At 41.9% G+C, this 15606-nt stretch overlaps 1 protein-coding gene across 4 annotated transcripts in view; it reads right to left on the reverse strand.

The window, feature by feature from the left end:
* Positions 1-5430, reverse strand: part of LOC147367356 (tumor necrosis factor receptor superfamily member 10A-like) — a 38332-nt gene extending 32902 nt beyond the window's left edge. For 3 of the 4 annotated variants that reach the window (XM_086416322.1, XM_086416323.1, XM_086416318.1), the window contains exon 1: positions 4679-5430. In XM_086416322.1, the coding sequence (XP_086272448.1) occupies positions 4679-4849 (171 nt within the window). In that variant the 5' untranslated portion in view covers positions 4850-5430. The remainder of the gene's footprint in view (positions 1-4678) is intronic. The other variant, XM_086416325.1, reaches the window with a different exon arrangement.
* Between the last annotated feature and the right edge of the window lie 10176 nt (positions 5431-15606).

The following is a 15606-nucleotide window of genomic DNA, read 5'->3' on the forward strand; positions in this document are numbered from 1 at the left end:
GGCTCCTCTGTCCATGGAAATTTCCAGGCAAGAATAATGGAGTGGGTACCCATTCCCTTCTCCAAGGGATGTTCCCAACCCAGGGATCAAATCTGGGTCTCTCCCACTGCAGGCAGATTCTTTACCATCTGAGTCACCAGGGAAGCCCTGTATTGCAAAGGGAGAGTCTTAACCACTGGACCACCAGGGGAGTCCCTCAATGAAGGATTTTTGCATGTATATTTACAATAGATGTTGATCAGTATTTTTTTTTTTTTGGTAATGTCATTGTAAGTTTTGGATACCAGGGTTGTGCTGGCTTTATAAAACAGTGAAGAACTGTTGCCTGTTCATATTTTCTGAAAGAATTTGTATAAGACTGATATTATTTTTTCTATGAATATTTATAGAATTCCTCAGTGAAACTACATGGGCCTGCAGTTTTCATTGCTGTAAGATTTTAAGTGATGAATTCTAATCCATAAAAGATATAGGATTAATCAGATTTTCTTTTCAACTTGTATCTGTTTTACTAAGTAATATTTTCAAGGAATTTGTCCATTTTATCCAAGTTGTCAAATTTATCTGCATTAAATTATTCCTAAGTTCCCCTTATTGTGCTTCCTAGGCTGCAGAATTTGTTATAATATCTTATCATTAATTGTTGATATTGGTATTTTTTGTTTTTTTGGCCTTTTTTCTTTTAAAATTTGGTTTGTTAATTTCATTAATCATTTCAGAGAATCAACACTTGGTTTGTCAATTCCTTTCATTATTTGTATTCTATTTCATTGATTTCTACTCATATTATTATTTTCTCCCTATTCTTTTGAGTTCAATTTGCACTTATTTTATGGTGATTTAAAAATGTGAATCTTCAGGTCACTTTTTTTTCTTTAATTAAAAAAAATTTTACTCCCCATTTCTCCCAACCCCCTATTCTTTTAATAGAACATCTTTAATTGGAAGAGCTTCCCAGGTGGCACCAGTGGTAAAGAACCCACCTGCCAATGCAAGAGACTTAAAGAGATGTGGGTTCAGTCCCTGGGTCGGGAAGATTCCCTGGGGGAGGGCACAACAATCCACTCCATTCTTGCCTGGAGAATCCATTGGATAGAGGAGCACGGCGAGCTACAGTCCATAGAGTTACAAAGGGTAGGACACGACTGAAGTGACTTAGCATGCACTCACACTTTAATTAGGAGAAGGTGATGGCACCCCATTCCAGTACTCTTGCCTGGAGAATCCTATGGACAGAGGAACCTGGTAGGCTGCAGTCCATGGGGTCACTAAGAGTGACTGAGCGACTTCACTTTCACTTTTCACTTTCATGCATTGGAGAAGGAAGTGGCAACCCACTCCAGTGTTCTTGCCTGGAGAATCCCAGGGATGGGGGAGCCTGGTGGGCTGCCTGCTATGGAGTCGCACAGAGTCGGACATGACTGAAGTGACTTAGCAGCAGCAGCCGTAGTACACTTTAATTGAAAACTGCAGTTTAAGCACTGTGTTAGCAGCTTTTCACAAGTTTCCATTTAGTATATATTCATTACTATTTGTTTTGAAATTCAAAAAAAAATTCTTTTGATTTCATCTAAGAACCATAATGATTTGAAGGATGTTGCTTAATATTCAACTCCAAAATTTTGGAGTCTTTTTCTAGAGATCATTCTTGACTGGCATTGTAATTTCATTAAAGTCAGAGAACAGAGTTTATATTATTTCATTGCTTTTAAACTTATTTAGACTTTTTAAATTGTCTAGAATGTGGTCTATCTTAGTGGAAGTACCACATTCACCAAAAAAGAATGAGTCTTCATTAGATGTTGCAAGCATGCTCTCTGAATGTCAATTAAATCAAGATGGTTGATTTTTCTTTTTTTTTCTAATTTGGTCTCTCTGTGCAGCTTCGAGGATGTTAGTTCCTCAACCAGTGAACCTGTTGTGCCCTCCATAAGACAGCAGAGTCCTAACCACTGAACAGTCAGGGGAATTCCCATTATGGTTGACAGCGTTACTTCTGTTGTTGTTTAGTGGCTAAGTTGTGAGAGACTCTGCAACCCCATGGACTATAGCCTGCCAGGCTCCTCTATGGGATATTCCAGCAAGCATGCTGGAGTGGGTTGCCATTTCCTCCTCCAGGGGAGCTTCCCCAGCCTAGGGATCTAACCTGTGTCTCTTGCATTGGCAGACAGATTCTTTACCGCTGAACCACTGGGGAAGCCCGATAATGTTACTACCCTTTATCATTTTCATTAAAGGGTGATATGATAGTCCTTTGATTTCATCAATTTTTGCTTTATGTATTTTTAAAGCTCTTTTATTAGGCACAATATATTTATGGTTAAGATGTCTTCCTGATGAATTGACACTTTTAACACTACAAATGTACGTTTAAAAAATCTTTGGTAACGTCAGATGAAAACTTGAAATAGTCTTCTATGGACCTGGGCAATCCTTCAGCATTGACATTCAGTTATCTCTATTCTGTCCCCAGCTTGCTGGTCACAGTTCCCACCACCCAGATCAATACCCCCATGCCCCTCAGAGCAGGACAGAACACTAACATTAGTGCAGGCATCTTAGAACCCACACCACCCACGCATTCAGGGGGAGTCCTGTCTGCAGCCTGCTGAGTAGCCCTGCGCAGGGGCTGTGGGGCACCGGGGACAAGGCGAGGTCTTTCCTTTCCTCAGGGCAGTTCTGGCCACAGGAACCTGAGGCACAGACAGCGATTCCCGTAAAGTCACCAAGGTGAAAAGAGCCTGGAAGGGCTGCAAGGCAGATGGGACAAGACTCCCAGTGGCAGGGAACAGGTGTGGACATGGAGGGAAAAGTCCCACAGTGCCAGGATCACAGACAAGAAGGAAGTCAAAGTAATGGGAGTGGGGGTTGGGGCTGGGATGGACGAGGAGGAGGCTTCCTGGTGTGTAATCTCCATTGCAGGCTGTTTGAGAGACAACCACTGGGGTGCACTGGGTGCGGTGGAGATGTGAGACTTTGCCACTCACAGACTTGTGGTGTGTGTTTGGAGGGTGGGTTGGGAGTGTGAGAGAGAGAGAGAGACAGGAGGGAGACAGGAGGGCTGCGGTGGAGCAGCAGCATGGGACAAAAGAGAGGGAATCCAGGAAACTTTCCTGGGGGTCCAGTGGTTAGGATGCTGCACTTTCACTGCAGGGGTCAAGGTTGGATCCTAGGTTGGGAACTAAGATTCCTGCAGCCTTTGAGCCTTGGCCAATTAAAAGAAAGAAAGCAAGTGAGAAGGGACGATGGGTTGTGGAAGTGTCTTCAGTTCGGCTCAGCAATTTGTCCACTCTGCTACCAAGCTGGTGAAGTTAGAGATGAGTCCGGACTGGGGATTTCCTTTCGTGCTTCTTACCACTTACTTCCCGCAAGTGATGCAATACTGTTAGCTGGGTTTGCAGAGTCTAGTTGGACCTTGCTGTGTGCCCAGGTTACTTCCTGGAGCTGATGTAACTGTTTTAGGGTCTAGTTTGATTTTCACTCTCCCTTGATAGGTCACCCAAAACAACACTACTCTTTCCTCCCTGGGGACAAATGGGCCCTAAAAGCTGCACCGTTTCTTTTTTTTTTTTTTGAACAAAAGATTCTTTAAATTCTATAGTGCTTTACAATTTTCAAGCGATTCACACACAGGATTTCATATAATCTCACAATAACTCTTCTTTTCCCCTCATCCCTATCTTGCCCCTCCCTGCTTCCCTCTCCTCACTGGTAATCACCAGGTTGTTCTCTGTATCCCTGAGTCTGCTTCTTTTTTGTGTGTTACTCACTAGTTTGTCATAATTTTTATATTGCACGTGTAAGTGTAAGTAACGTGGAAGTAACATCATACAGGGTTTCTCTTTTACTCTAAACCCCATCAGCTGTGACAAAGCCATAGTGTCAGACTCGTTCTCAAGGTCTTCCTGTACTCTGAGACCTATTTCTTCTAAGATTTGTGTGGCTGTGGGTAGTTGTTTTTACAAGTAAAAACACAGCTAGGTTAAGAGTAGACCCTTCCACCTGGAGTTCAGGGCAGCCATTAAATAGTTTTTTCAGAATGCATGCCACAGCTGTTTCAGACTCAAAACAGAAATCAAAATAACATCTTCAGACCCTTTCCTCCTAAACTAGACAGAGCCCCTGAGGCTAGCCGCCTGATTACTGGGGATTTACCCTGTAAGCCCTGTGGGTTGCTGCAGAAGAAAGTAGAAGGAATTTGCAAAATGACCAACAGCAGCCAAGAAGGGGTGCTGAATGCAAGGGAGGGTGGGAAAGCTACTTTTCTGTAAAAATCGAGGGGAAGAATAGATGCGATGAGCATATTCTAGAATCTCAACATAAAAGGGGAGGGGAGAGGGAAAGGAAGAAGGGAGACAGGAGGGAGGAGCGGGGAAGGAAGGGGAGCAGAGAGGCTTCCAAAGGAGTTTTCCATTCCTTTTCCTTTGGAATTTACTTCTGGGACAGCCAGACAAGCCTAGGACCGGGACTGAGAACACGGGCTCTTCTCCCTCTGGGCCCGGGTCTGTCCTGCCAGGCCCTGAACCTGCTCCTTCCCCCCATTCAGCCCACGGTAGATCTCGCTCGGACAGGCCCCGGCCGCAGCTGACCCGGGCAAGCGCGCCGCCGGGTCTTTTCCCGCCGCCATTTACCGGCCACCAGGCGCGCCTTCCGGAATGGTACCCGCGGTGGTACTCACCCACAACACGACACCCATGACGAAGACGAGGTACCCGAACCGAAGTTTGGGGGCACCGGAGCGCCCTGCGCCGGCGCTGGAGGAGGCCGGTGCCCTCCGTCCGCGCTGCCCCTTGCGGTCGGGCAGCGTTCGCTGTCGAGGTCCCCGCAGGCTGATGGTAGGCACAGTCATGAGGAATCTTCACGGTCGGCCGTGGAACTTGGAAAGCCGGCCTCTGATGTCTAGACTTCGGAGCTCTTCTGTATACCTCCGCTCCTGCGCACTGTACTCAGGCTTTTGGAGAAAGCAGGCTGCTGTGGCCCCGCCTTGTCTTAGGATATTGCTCAATCAGTCCCGGAAAAATAAGAATCTCCGTCCCCCTCTCCTGTCTCCCTCTCGAACGCGAGTTGAACGCAGCCTGCGTGCGTGCTCAGTCGCTCAGTCGTGTTCGACTCTTGGCTGACCCCATGGACTGCAGCCCACCAGCCTTCTCTGTCCATGGGCTTTCCTAGACAAGAATACTGGAGTAGGTTGCCATTTCCTCCTCCAGGGATCTTCCCGATCCAGGGATAGAACTCTCCTCTCCTGCATCTCTTGCATTGGCAGGCGGATTCTTTACCAGGGAGCCACTTGGGAAGTCCGATACATAAAGAGTTGGCATTAAAGGTTCTTCTTGAACCGGATCCCTTCTCAGGGGCAACGACCCTCCTGAGCTACCTCTAGTCCTCTGACTACCGCCTTCTACTGGCTCTCAGCTTCTGCTCCTCCCAGGCTCATTGACAGTGTGGGTGCAGGGGAGGGGTATCACTGCCTCCAGAGTCACGTGGCAGCTCTGTGCCAGGGGAAAGTTGTTGAATCAGAGGTTTGCTCTTAGCATCTTAGTAGCCAGGTGCCTGACTGGAGCAGATACTCAGTGAATAGGTGGGTCGACAGGATGAAGGTCACAGAGACTGCCATCGGTGGGTCTGAATTCAGGTCACAAATAGGCTTCGGATCTCCTCCATCACTACCTGTGCGTTGCAGTAATGCCAGGGTCAACGTCTGACTTTCACACGCAGGACTTCATACTAACTCCTCTCGACCCTACTGCTGCTCTTGCAGTCAGGCAAGCTAGAGGAATCCACTCCATTCAGCCTTTCTTGGAGATTTTTCTTCCCTGTAGAGTCTTTAAAGCCTTTGGGAAACAGAACTGCTGGCGGCTAATTGGCATAGGAAACCAAACGGGCCAGGAGGAAGAGGTCCCCACGTGGGTCGGGCTCGTCCAGCTGTCCCGAAACATCCGCGCTCTGCTGGACTTAGGTTGTGGGGAGTCCAGTATTGGGTGAGCGGCACAAGACTAGGTCCTACAAGGCTAGGGCGACTGTGGGCTGGGGACTGGGCAGGGGAGACACGAACCGGGAGCCTCCAGCTCCACCCTTTTGTACCAGTTTTGTGAGGCCGGTGTGGTAGGAATTAAAATTCCTTTTTCCTCCATATGTTTATCCAGCAGTTCCAATATCATTTATTGAAAACACTTTCTTTTCCCATTGAATAATATTACTGCCTTTGTTGAAATTCAATTGACCGTCTATATGTTCCATTTCTGGACGCTATATTGTGTTCCATGGATCTATTCATTTTCTCTCCTGTGCCAATACCACGTTGCCTTGATTGTGTGTGTGTGTGCTCAGTCCTGTTCCACTCTTAGCGACCCCATGGACTGGAGTCCGCCAGACTCCTCTGGCTGTGGAATTTCCCAGGCAAGAATACGGGACTGAGTTGCCATTTCCTCCTCTAGCAGATTTTCTGACACAGGGATGGAACCCCATCTCCTGCTGCTCCTGCACTGGCAGGCAGATTCTTCACCAGTAAGCCGCCTGGGAAGCCTGTTGCCTTGATTACCATAGCTTTATAGTGAGTGTTGAAATCAGGTAGTTTAAGTCCTCCAATTGTTCTCTTTTTCCTCTGAAATTGTTTGTGTTTCAATATAAGTTTTATATAAAATATTTAATTAAAAAAGTCCTGGGATTTTCATCGATATTGCATTGAAAGTGATGATTGACAAGAATTGACATTTTAACAATATTGAGTCTTACAATCAATGAGGTGGTTTTATATTAGACCTTTCTTACTTAATCTTAACAACATTTGGTAAGCTTTCTATGTACAGATTGTATACATCTTTTGTAAATGCATTCCCAAATGTTTTTGATGCTACTTTCAGTGGAATGGTTGAGATTATTGGTTTTTCTTTTCAGTCCATGGGTCCCAAAGAGTGGGACGTGACTGACTGAGCATGTTGTAGACAGCTTATAATTTCAGCTTGCTTTTTTCCAGTTGGAGAATTTCAGCCTTATAATTGATGTGTTTATTCTAGTTACATTCATTGTTGTAGCTTTATTCAGAATATATGATTTGCCACAATTTCTTCATTTTGCCTTTGTTTTTTAACAATATTTTCACTGGGTATAAATGAGTAATGAGTCAACAGGTTTCTTTCACCACTTTAATTCTTAGCTCCATTGTTTAAGTCAGGTCATTCATTGGTCTTTTGAATGCAAAAAAAAATTTTTTTATGCACAAAATTTTCTCTTTGTTACTATGATGTGCCCAGGTGGTGTTTTCTTTATATTTATCTTTCTTTGGGACTTTCTAAGCTTTCGAATTTGTAAATTGGTGTTTTGTACTACATTTGAGAAAATTACAGCCATTTTTTTTTCTCATTTGTTAGTTATTTCTTTTCAGTCTTCAATTCCAAACATATTCCATGGCATTGTCCCGAAGGTCACCAAGACTCTGTTCCCTGTTTTCTTTCAGTTTTTTTTAACCTCTGCTCTTCAGATGGAATGCTCTTTAGATCTATCAAATCTGTCTTCAAGTTCACTCATTATGTCTTCTGCAGTGTTCAAACTCTGTTAATAACATTCAAGTGAATTTTTAATTTCAGATAATGGGATTTTCAGTTCTAGAATTTCCTTTTGGTTCTTGTTTTATAGTTATCACTTCTGTGCTGAGATATCCTAACTTCTGTTCATTTTAATAATTTTCTACAGACCAAACATATATTTTAAAGCTCCCCAAAGGAGATTCTATTATGAATTAGAGGTGAGAACCAGTAAAAAGATATAAACTTTACCCGGAAGGAAGAGATATGTAATGGGAAGTATCGATAGCAGAAAATGTTAAAATCCCTCTGTCCATGGGATTCTCCGAACAAACATACTGGAGTGGGTTGCCATTTCCTTCTGTAGGGGATCTTCCCAACCCAGGGACTGAACCTGGGTCTCCTGCATTGCAGGCAGATTCTTTACTGTCTGAACCACCAGGAAAGTCGACAGAGAAGGTATTATACTTTATTGACAAAGAAGTCTAAAGGGAAACCCAAAGACAACAGAGAATAGATAAACAAGCACAACAAGGGAATTTTAGTCTCTGACAGCAACCGCTACAGTAAACACCTTCTCCTAGCCAGACAAAAATAAAACCTCACCCTAAACACCTACTTAGCTCAGTTTCCTTTACCAGTTACATTACGTATAACTTTAAGCAGAAAATTATATGGCGTACTAAAAGACCAAAACCAAAAACACTCATTGAGTTTTAAGAGATAGAGCCAGCACCAGAATGAGACACAGATATGGTGGAGATGTTGGACGTATCACATCGGGAATTTAAAACAACTAGGAATAATATGCTAATGATTCTAATAGAAAAGTGGGCAACATGCAAGAACAGATAGGAAATGTAAGCAGGGCGATGGACACTTCAAGAAAAAAATTAAAAAGAAATTCTAGTAACAAAAAACCCCACAATGTAACAGAAATAAAGGATGCTTTTCCTGCCCTCATGAATAGAATCAGCTGAAGGGGAAGCATCAGTGAGCTTGAATCAATGTCAACAGAAACTTACAAACCTAAGTACAAAGGGGAAAACAAAAGAATTAAAAGGGCAGAACAGAATATTCAAGAACTGTGGGACAATTGAAAAAAGAAGTAACATAAACACAAGGGGAATACCAGAGAGAAAAGGAAAAGAGAGGAAAAAGAAGTATTCGAGGAAATAATGACTTCAAATTTTCAAAAATAAATGATAGACACCAAACCACATATGTAGGAAACTAACAGAACAACAAGCAGGAAAAATATTAAAAAAAATTTATGCATAGGCATCTCATACCCAAGCTACAAAATACCAAAGGAAAAAAAAGAGAATCTTAAAAGAGGCCTAAGCTCAAGAGGGAAGGGATATGTGTATATATATAGATAGCTGATTCAAGATGTTGTACAGCAGACACCAACAACATTGTAAAGCAATTATACTCCAATTAAAAAAATTTTTTTAATTGTATGGTTTCAAGATTGATTGTGAATAAACTGAATTACAATTCTAAAAAAGAAGAATCCTGAAGGAAAAAGCGTTTTACCTGCAGAAGATGAAGAATAAAAATTGTAAAAAAAAAAAAAAAGAAGAAGAAAGTGAGGTAAAATACTTAAATTGTGAAAGGAAAGAAAATCCCACCAAACCAGGGTTCTTTATGGAAGAAAATTATTCTTCAGAAGTGAAAAGAGAAATAACAACTTTCTCAGACAAACAAAAATTGAGGAAACTTGGGCCTTGCAAGATATGCATTTAGGAAGGTTGTTTTTTTTTTTTCCAGAAAGAAAGGAAATGATAGAAGTCAAAGACTAAGATTTGCATAAAGAAAATAGCTTTAGAGAAGGAATAAAATAAGACAAATTTTTAAAAAAGGCAAATTAAAATCCTTTACTTATTTTTTTGAAAGAAGGTCTATATATTCAACAGTTCTTTATTGAACACCGACTATGGACCAGTAACTATTTAGACTCTGGACAGCCGGAATGTCATCCTGGAGCTTATCCACTAGTAAATATAACCACAAACCACTTTCTGATTCTTCAGTGAAAACTATATTAATTATATTGCTATGAAGTTTGACTATTTCATTCAGATTAGAGACAAATGACATTCTAAGATTACTTATTCTCATTTGGTCCAGCAAAAACTCTTGAGTGAAGTCACTCAGTCGTGTATGACTCTTTGTGACCCCATGGACTGTAGCCCACCAGGCTCCTCTGTCCATGGAATTCTCCAGGCAAGAATACTGGAGTGGGTAGCCATTCCCTTATCCAGGGAATCTTCCCAACCCAGGAATCAAACCCAGGTCTCCTACATTGCAGGTGTCTTTACCGTCTGAGCCACAGAGAAGCCCATTTGATGCGACAGATAACAATTTGTTCCAAATGATACTAGCCAAAATGTATGTAGTGATGATAACTTCTTGATAAGTGAAGTGAATGAAAGCAGTATTATGAAGGATGGGAGGGAGGGGTTGGGGTGACATTGCTATGGAGTACTTGTACTGCCTGTGAAATGATACAGTGTTATTAGAAAAAGGACTTGGATTAGTTTATTTTTAAGTTCTTGTTATTTGTTTATGTGGCTGCACTTAGTTGCAGCAGGTGGGTTCAGCAGTTTTGCTGCACAGGCTTAGTTGCCCTTTGTAAACCAAAGGACAACTACTTAGAAAGTAAAAAAAGAAAAAGAAGAAGTAAAACTTATATGCCAACAGAGGTTAAAAATGAAATCATATAAAGTGTTCAATTAAACCCACAGAAGCCAGAAAAAGTGGAAGTCAATACAAGAAACAAAGAAGAAGGCAATGGATACAGAATAGTAACAAATATTTTAGATTTATAACTCAACTATATAAATAATAATTAAAACATCAATGGTCGAAATACCCCAACTGAAAGGCAGGGACTGTCAAAGTGGATAAAAACAAACAACACTCAACTGCATGATGTTTGGGGGGGGGAAAAAGGCAATGTAGATACACACAAACAGTAAAAGTGTAGAGAAAAATATGCTAAGACTAAACTAGAAAGGTGAGATGCTTATATTAATTTCAGACAAAGCAGACTTCAGAGTAAGGAAAATTATCAGGATTACAGAGGGGCAACATGCAATGAAAAAAATAAGTCAATTCTCCTTAATTTTTCCAAAGACATAACAATCCTTAATGTGAATGCACCTAACAACAGAGTGTCAAAATATACATGAGGCAAAAATTGATAGAAAGGCAAGGAGAAATAAAAGAATCCATTACTATAGATAAAGACTTTGATCGCCTCCATCAGTAACAGGTAGATCCATCAGGCAGAAAATCAGTAAGATCCTAGTTGAGCTCAACAACACCATCAGTCAACTGCATCTGTGACATCTATAGTCTACTTCATCCAACAGCAACAGAATACATGTTCTTTTCAAGCTGACATGGAATATTCACCAAGATAGATCACAGTCTGGGCCATAAAACACTCCTTACCAAGTTTTAAAGAATAAAAATCTTACAATGTCTGCTCTCAAACCACAATGGAATAAAACTATAGAAATCGATAACAGAAACAACTGGAAAATCCTAAAATACTTGGAAATTAAATAATAATTTCTCAATCACACATGGTCAAATGAAAAAGGATTTAGAGAAATGGAATATTTTGAACTAAATGGAAGTAAAAATAAAATGTATTAAACTTTGTGGGCTGCAGCACAAGCAGTGCATGGAGGCAACTTTGTAGCAATGAATGCACATGTTAGAAAGGAAGGAAGATCTAAAATCAATAATCTAAGATTTCATCTTAGAAAACTAGAAAAAAGAAGAGCAAGTTAAATTCAAAGTAAGAGAAAGGAAAGAACAAATAAAAACCAGAGCAAAAATCAAACAACTGAAAACAGGAAATTAATAAAGAATATAAACCAGACCAAAGCTGGATGTTTGAAAAGATCAGTAAAACTGAGAAATCTCCCACGAGGTTCATGGGATAGAGAGAAGTGGGGGGAGGTGGTGGACAGAGAGAGAAATTACAAATTTCAAGGAAGAAGCAGAGACCATAACAACTAATCCCAGGGATGTTGACAGAATAATCAAGTAATATCATGGACTACTACTATGTCTATGAATTTGATAACCCTGATAAAATGGACCAATTCCATTTGGTAGATTGGAAATCTACCAAAACTTAAATAAGAAGAAATAGACAATCTGAATAGGCCTATATCTGTTAAAGAAATCAAATCAGTAATGAATAAACTACCCTAACAGAAAGTACCAGGCCCAGATGTGTTCACTGGTGAGTTCTACCAAACAATTAAAGAAGAAATTCTACCAATTTTCCACAGTTTCTTCCAGAAAATAGAAGCAGAGGGAATACTTCCTAACTCATTCTATGAGGCCTGCATTACCCTAATATCAAAATGAAAGACATTACAAGAAAAGACAACTACAGACTAATATCTTTCAAGTGTCCATGCAAAAATCCTCAACAAAACATTAGCACATCTAATCAAGCATAAGAAGAATTATACACCATGACCAAGTGGGATTTATCCCAGGTATGCAAGACTGGTTTAATATCGGAAAATCATTCAGCGTAATCCACCACATCAACAAGCTAAAGAAGAAAATGGTTTGCTCATATCAAAAGGTGCAGAAAAGCATTTTTGAGGAGAGTATGTAGGGACTTCCTTCATACTGTTAAGATGCTGAAACTTTGAAATCCTGATTTTGCCCACATCTTCCTGGATGCTACTTCCCTGGTAGCTTTGATGGTAAAATATCCGCCAGCAATGCCGGAAACCCAGTTTCGATCCCCAGGTCGAGAAGAACCCCTGGAGGAGGGCATGGCAAACTAATATAGTATTCTGGGAAATGCCATGGACAGAGGAGCCTGGTGGGCTACAGACCATGGGGGTCGCAAAGTGTCAGATACAACTCAGACTAACACTCCCAGATCCTACTGTACTTGAATGGTTAGTAAAACCACACTTCAGTTCAGTTCAGTCGCTCAGCCGTGTCCGACTCTTTGCCACCCCATGAATCGCAGCACGCCAGGCCTCCCTGTCCATCACCAACTCCTGGAGTTCACCCAAACTCATGTCCATCGAGTCGGTGATGCCATCCAGCCATCTCATCCTCTGTCGTCCCCTTCTCCTCCTGCCCCCAATCCCTCCCAGCATCAGAGTCTTTTCCAATGAGTCAACTCTTCGCATGAGGTGGCCAAAGTACTGGAGTTTCAGCTTTAGCATCATTCCTTCCAAAGAACACCAAAAAAAAGTTTCTCCTAAACCCTGTTTCAAACTGCTAGTGTCCCCCTCCTCCTTGCGGGAAGCAACAGGATTTTTTTTTTAATCTTCACTGTGAGAACCTGGCAGAGCTCCTGAAAGTAAAACTCCTCACTTAGAGGGATTCCTTCTAAGACTGACCTTCTTGGTATTTTTAATTTTCAGACTTATCCACACATATAGTTTTTTGATACTCTGATGCTGGTTTCAAACGAGGATTTCTCTTACAGGTGTCTGGTCTAGTAAGTGTGGTTCTCTGTAGCTTATCTGTTTCCCCAGTTTTTGTGATAGAAGTTTGCCCTTTGACCACAGTTCTCTGATGGGTCTAAGAGTTGTTCATTTATTGCTTTTTCAGATCTTTGTTAGGACAAAATGATGGCTTCCAAGTTACTTATATGCTGGACTGGAAATATAGAACAATTTAGAGGGAAAGAGTGGAAGAGAAGACAGTGAGATGAAAAAGTGATACATTTGGACTTGCCTGGTGATCCAGTGGTTAAGAATCTGCCTTCCAAAGCAGGGGATATGGGTTTCATCCCTGATCAAAGAACTAAGATCCCACATGTGACTAAGCCTCAACTACTGAGCCCAGGTGCCACAACAAAAGATCCTGCATGCCACAGCTCAGACCCAACGCTGCCAAATAAATAAATATTAAAAAAAAAAATAAACGGGGATAAATTCTTTGGAGTGAAATTGAACAGAATCACAAATGGTCACTGAGTCATTCTAAAGAGTCGTGGCTGTTAATAGGTAGATAGCAACAGCCTCTGTGGTCTGGGTGCTTTGAAGAAAGAAAAGGGATTTCCCACACCTGTTCTTTGCTCAAACTCCTCAGTCTCAACATGGAGGCAATTAAATTTAGAGGTATTTCAGCCCCAAACAGCTAAGAAACAAACAGTCATTCAAATAGATCAAAGATTCAACTACTGTATTAATACATTGTATTCAGGTAAATATTGTTATGCAATAAAGGATAGGCTTTGATTAAATTGTTTCTTTATTCAGAATTTGTTCAATTAAATTCGTACATTTATTCATTCAACAAAGTCCTCCGGATATGCCAGGCACTGTGCTAGAAACAAACATAATTAAGAACACAGTCCCTAACAGGAGGGCACTTCAGCCAGTCAGAGATACAGGCACAGAAACGGAAACTTAGAAAACAACGTGGGGTCTTCGCTGGTGGGACAGTGGGTAAGAATCGCCTGCCAATGCAGGGGACATGAGTCTGATCCCTGGTCTGGGAAGATCCTAAGTGCCTCTAAGCAACTAAACCCATGTGCCACAACTGCTTAGCCTACACTCTAGAGCCCAGGAGCCGCAACTACTGAAGCCCACGCCCCTAGAGCCCATGCCCTGCAACAGAGAAGCCACCTAACCGCAGTGAGACGCTCACGCACTGCAAAGCAGAGTAGCCCCCACTGGCCATAACAACAGCAAACCCCCCAGCCGCCCAGCAACAAAGATCTAGTGCAGCCAATAATAATAAAATAAATAAAGGAAACAATCTGGCACAATAAACGATAGGAACACAAGGTTACAGAAGGATAAGGAGCGACACCTAATCCAGCCTAGAGCAGGAAGGAAGGAAGAGGAAAGAAAGAGATTGGGAACGTCTCCCATAACACAGCAGTGCCTGAACAGAATATTAACAAGCCTGGCTTTGCCCTCTGTAAACCTCACAGTTCAGTTCAGTTCAGTTCGCTTCAGTCGCTCAATTGTGTCTGATTCTTTGTGACCCCATGAACTTCAGCACGCCAGGCCACCCTGTCCATCACCAACTGCCGGAGTCCACACAAACTCATGTCCATTGAGTCGGTGATGCCATACAACCATCTCATCCTCTGTTGTCCCCTTCTCCTCCTGCCCTCAATCTTTCCCAGCGTCAGGGTCTTTTCAAATGAGTCAGCTCTTTGCATCAGGTGGCCAAAGTATTGGAGTTTCAGCTTCAACATCAGTCCTTCCAATGAACACCCAGGATTGATCTCCTTTAGGATGGACTGGTTGGATCCCCTTGCAGTCCATGGGACTCTCAAGAGTCTTCTCCAACACCACAGTTTAAAAGCATCAATTCTTCAGTGCTCAGCTTTCTTTATAGTCCAACTCTCACATCCATACATGACTACTGGAAAAACCATAGCCTAAACTAAATGGACCTTTATTGACAAAGTAATGTCTCTGCTTTTTAATATGCTGTCTACTTTGATCATAACTTTCCTTCCAAGGAATAAGCATCTTTTAATTTTCATGGCTGCGATCACCATCTGCAGTGATTTTGGAGTCCAAAAAAATAGTCTTTCACTGTTTCCGCTGTTTCCCCATCTATTTTCCGTGAAGTGATGGGACCGGATGCCATGATCTTAGTTTTCTGAATGTTTACTCTTAGTGTGAGTTAAAATGATCCAGCCTTTTTATTTTGAGGCTTTGTCATTATCTGAGCAAAAGTATAAAATTCTCTACCCCACTGACACAACAATTTCACTTCGAAGGATTTACCCAATAGACAATACACATACATGTATGACTCATACAAGTATATGCTACCCACTCCAGTATTCTTGCCTAGGAAATCTCATGGACAGAGGAGCCTGGTGGGCTACAGTCCATGGGGTCACAAAGAGTTGGACATGACTAATCTACTAACACACACACACACACACACACACACACAACAGCTATTATCTCTGCTACTCACTTGACACAAGCACGTAGTGTTGTTGCTGTTGTTCAGTTGCTCAGCCGTGGGCAACTCTTTGTGACCCCGTGTACTGCAGCACACCAGGCTTCTCTGTCCTTCAGTATCTCCTGGAGTTTCCTCAGACTCA

Source organism: Bos grunniens, chromosome 8 (genome assembly GCF_055505025.1).
Source record: "Bos grunniens cultivar Pamir isolate PY7600 chromosome 8, Bosgru_T2T1.0, whole genome shotgun sequence".
Taxonomy (NCBI): Eukaryota; Metazoa; Chordata; class Mammalia; order Artiodactyla; family Bovidae; genus Bos; species Bos grunniens.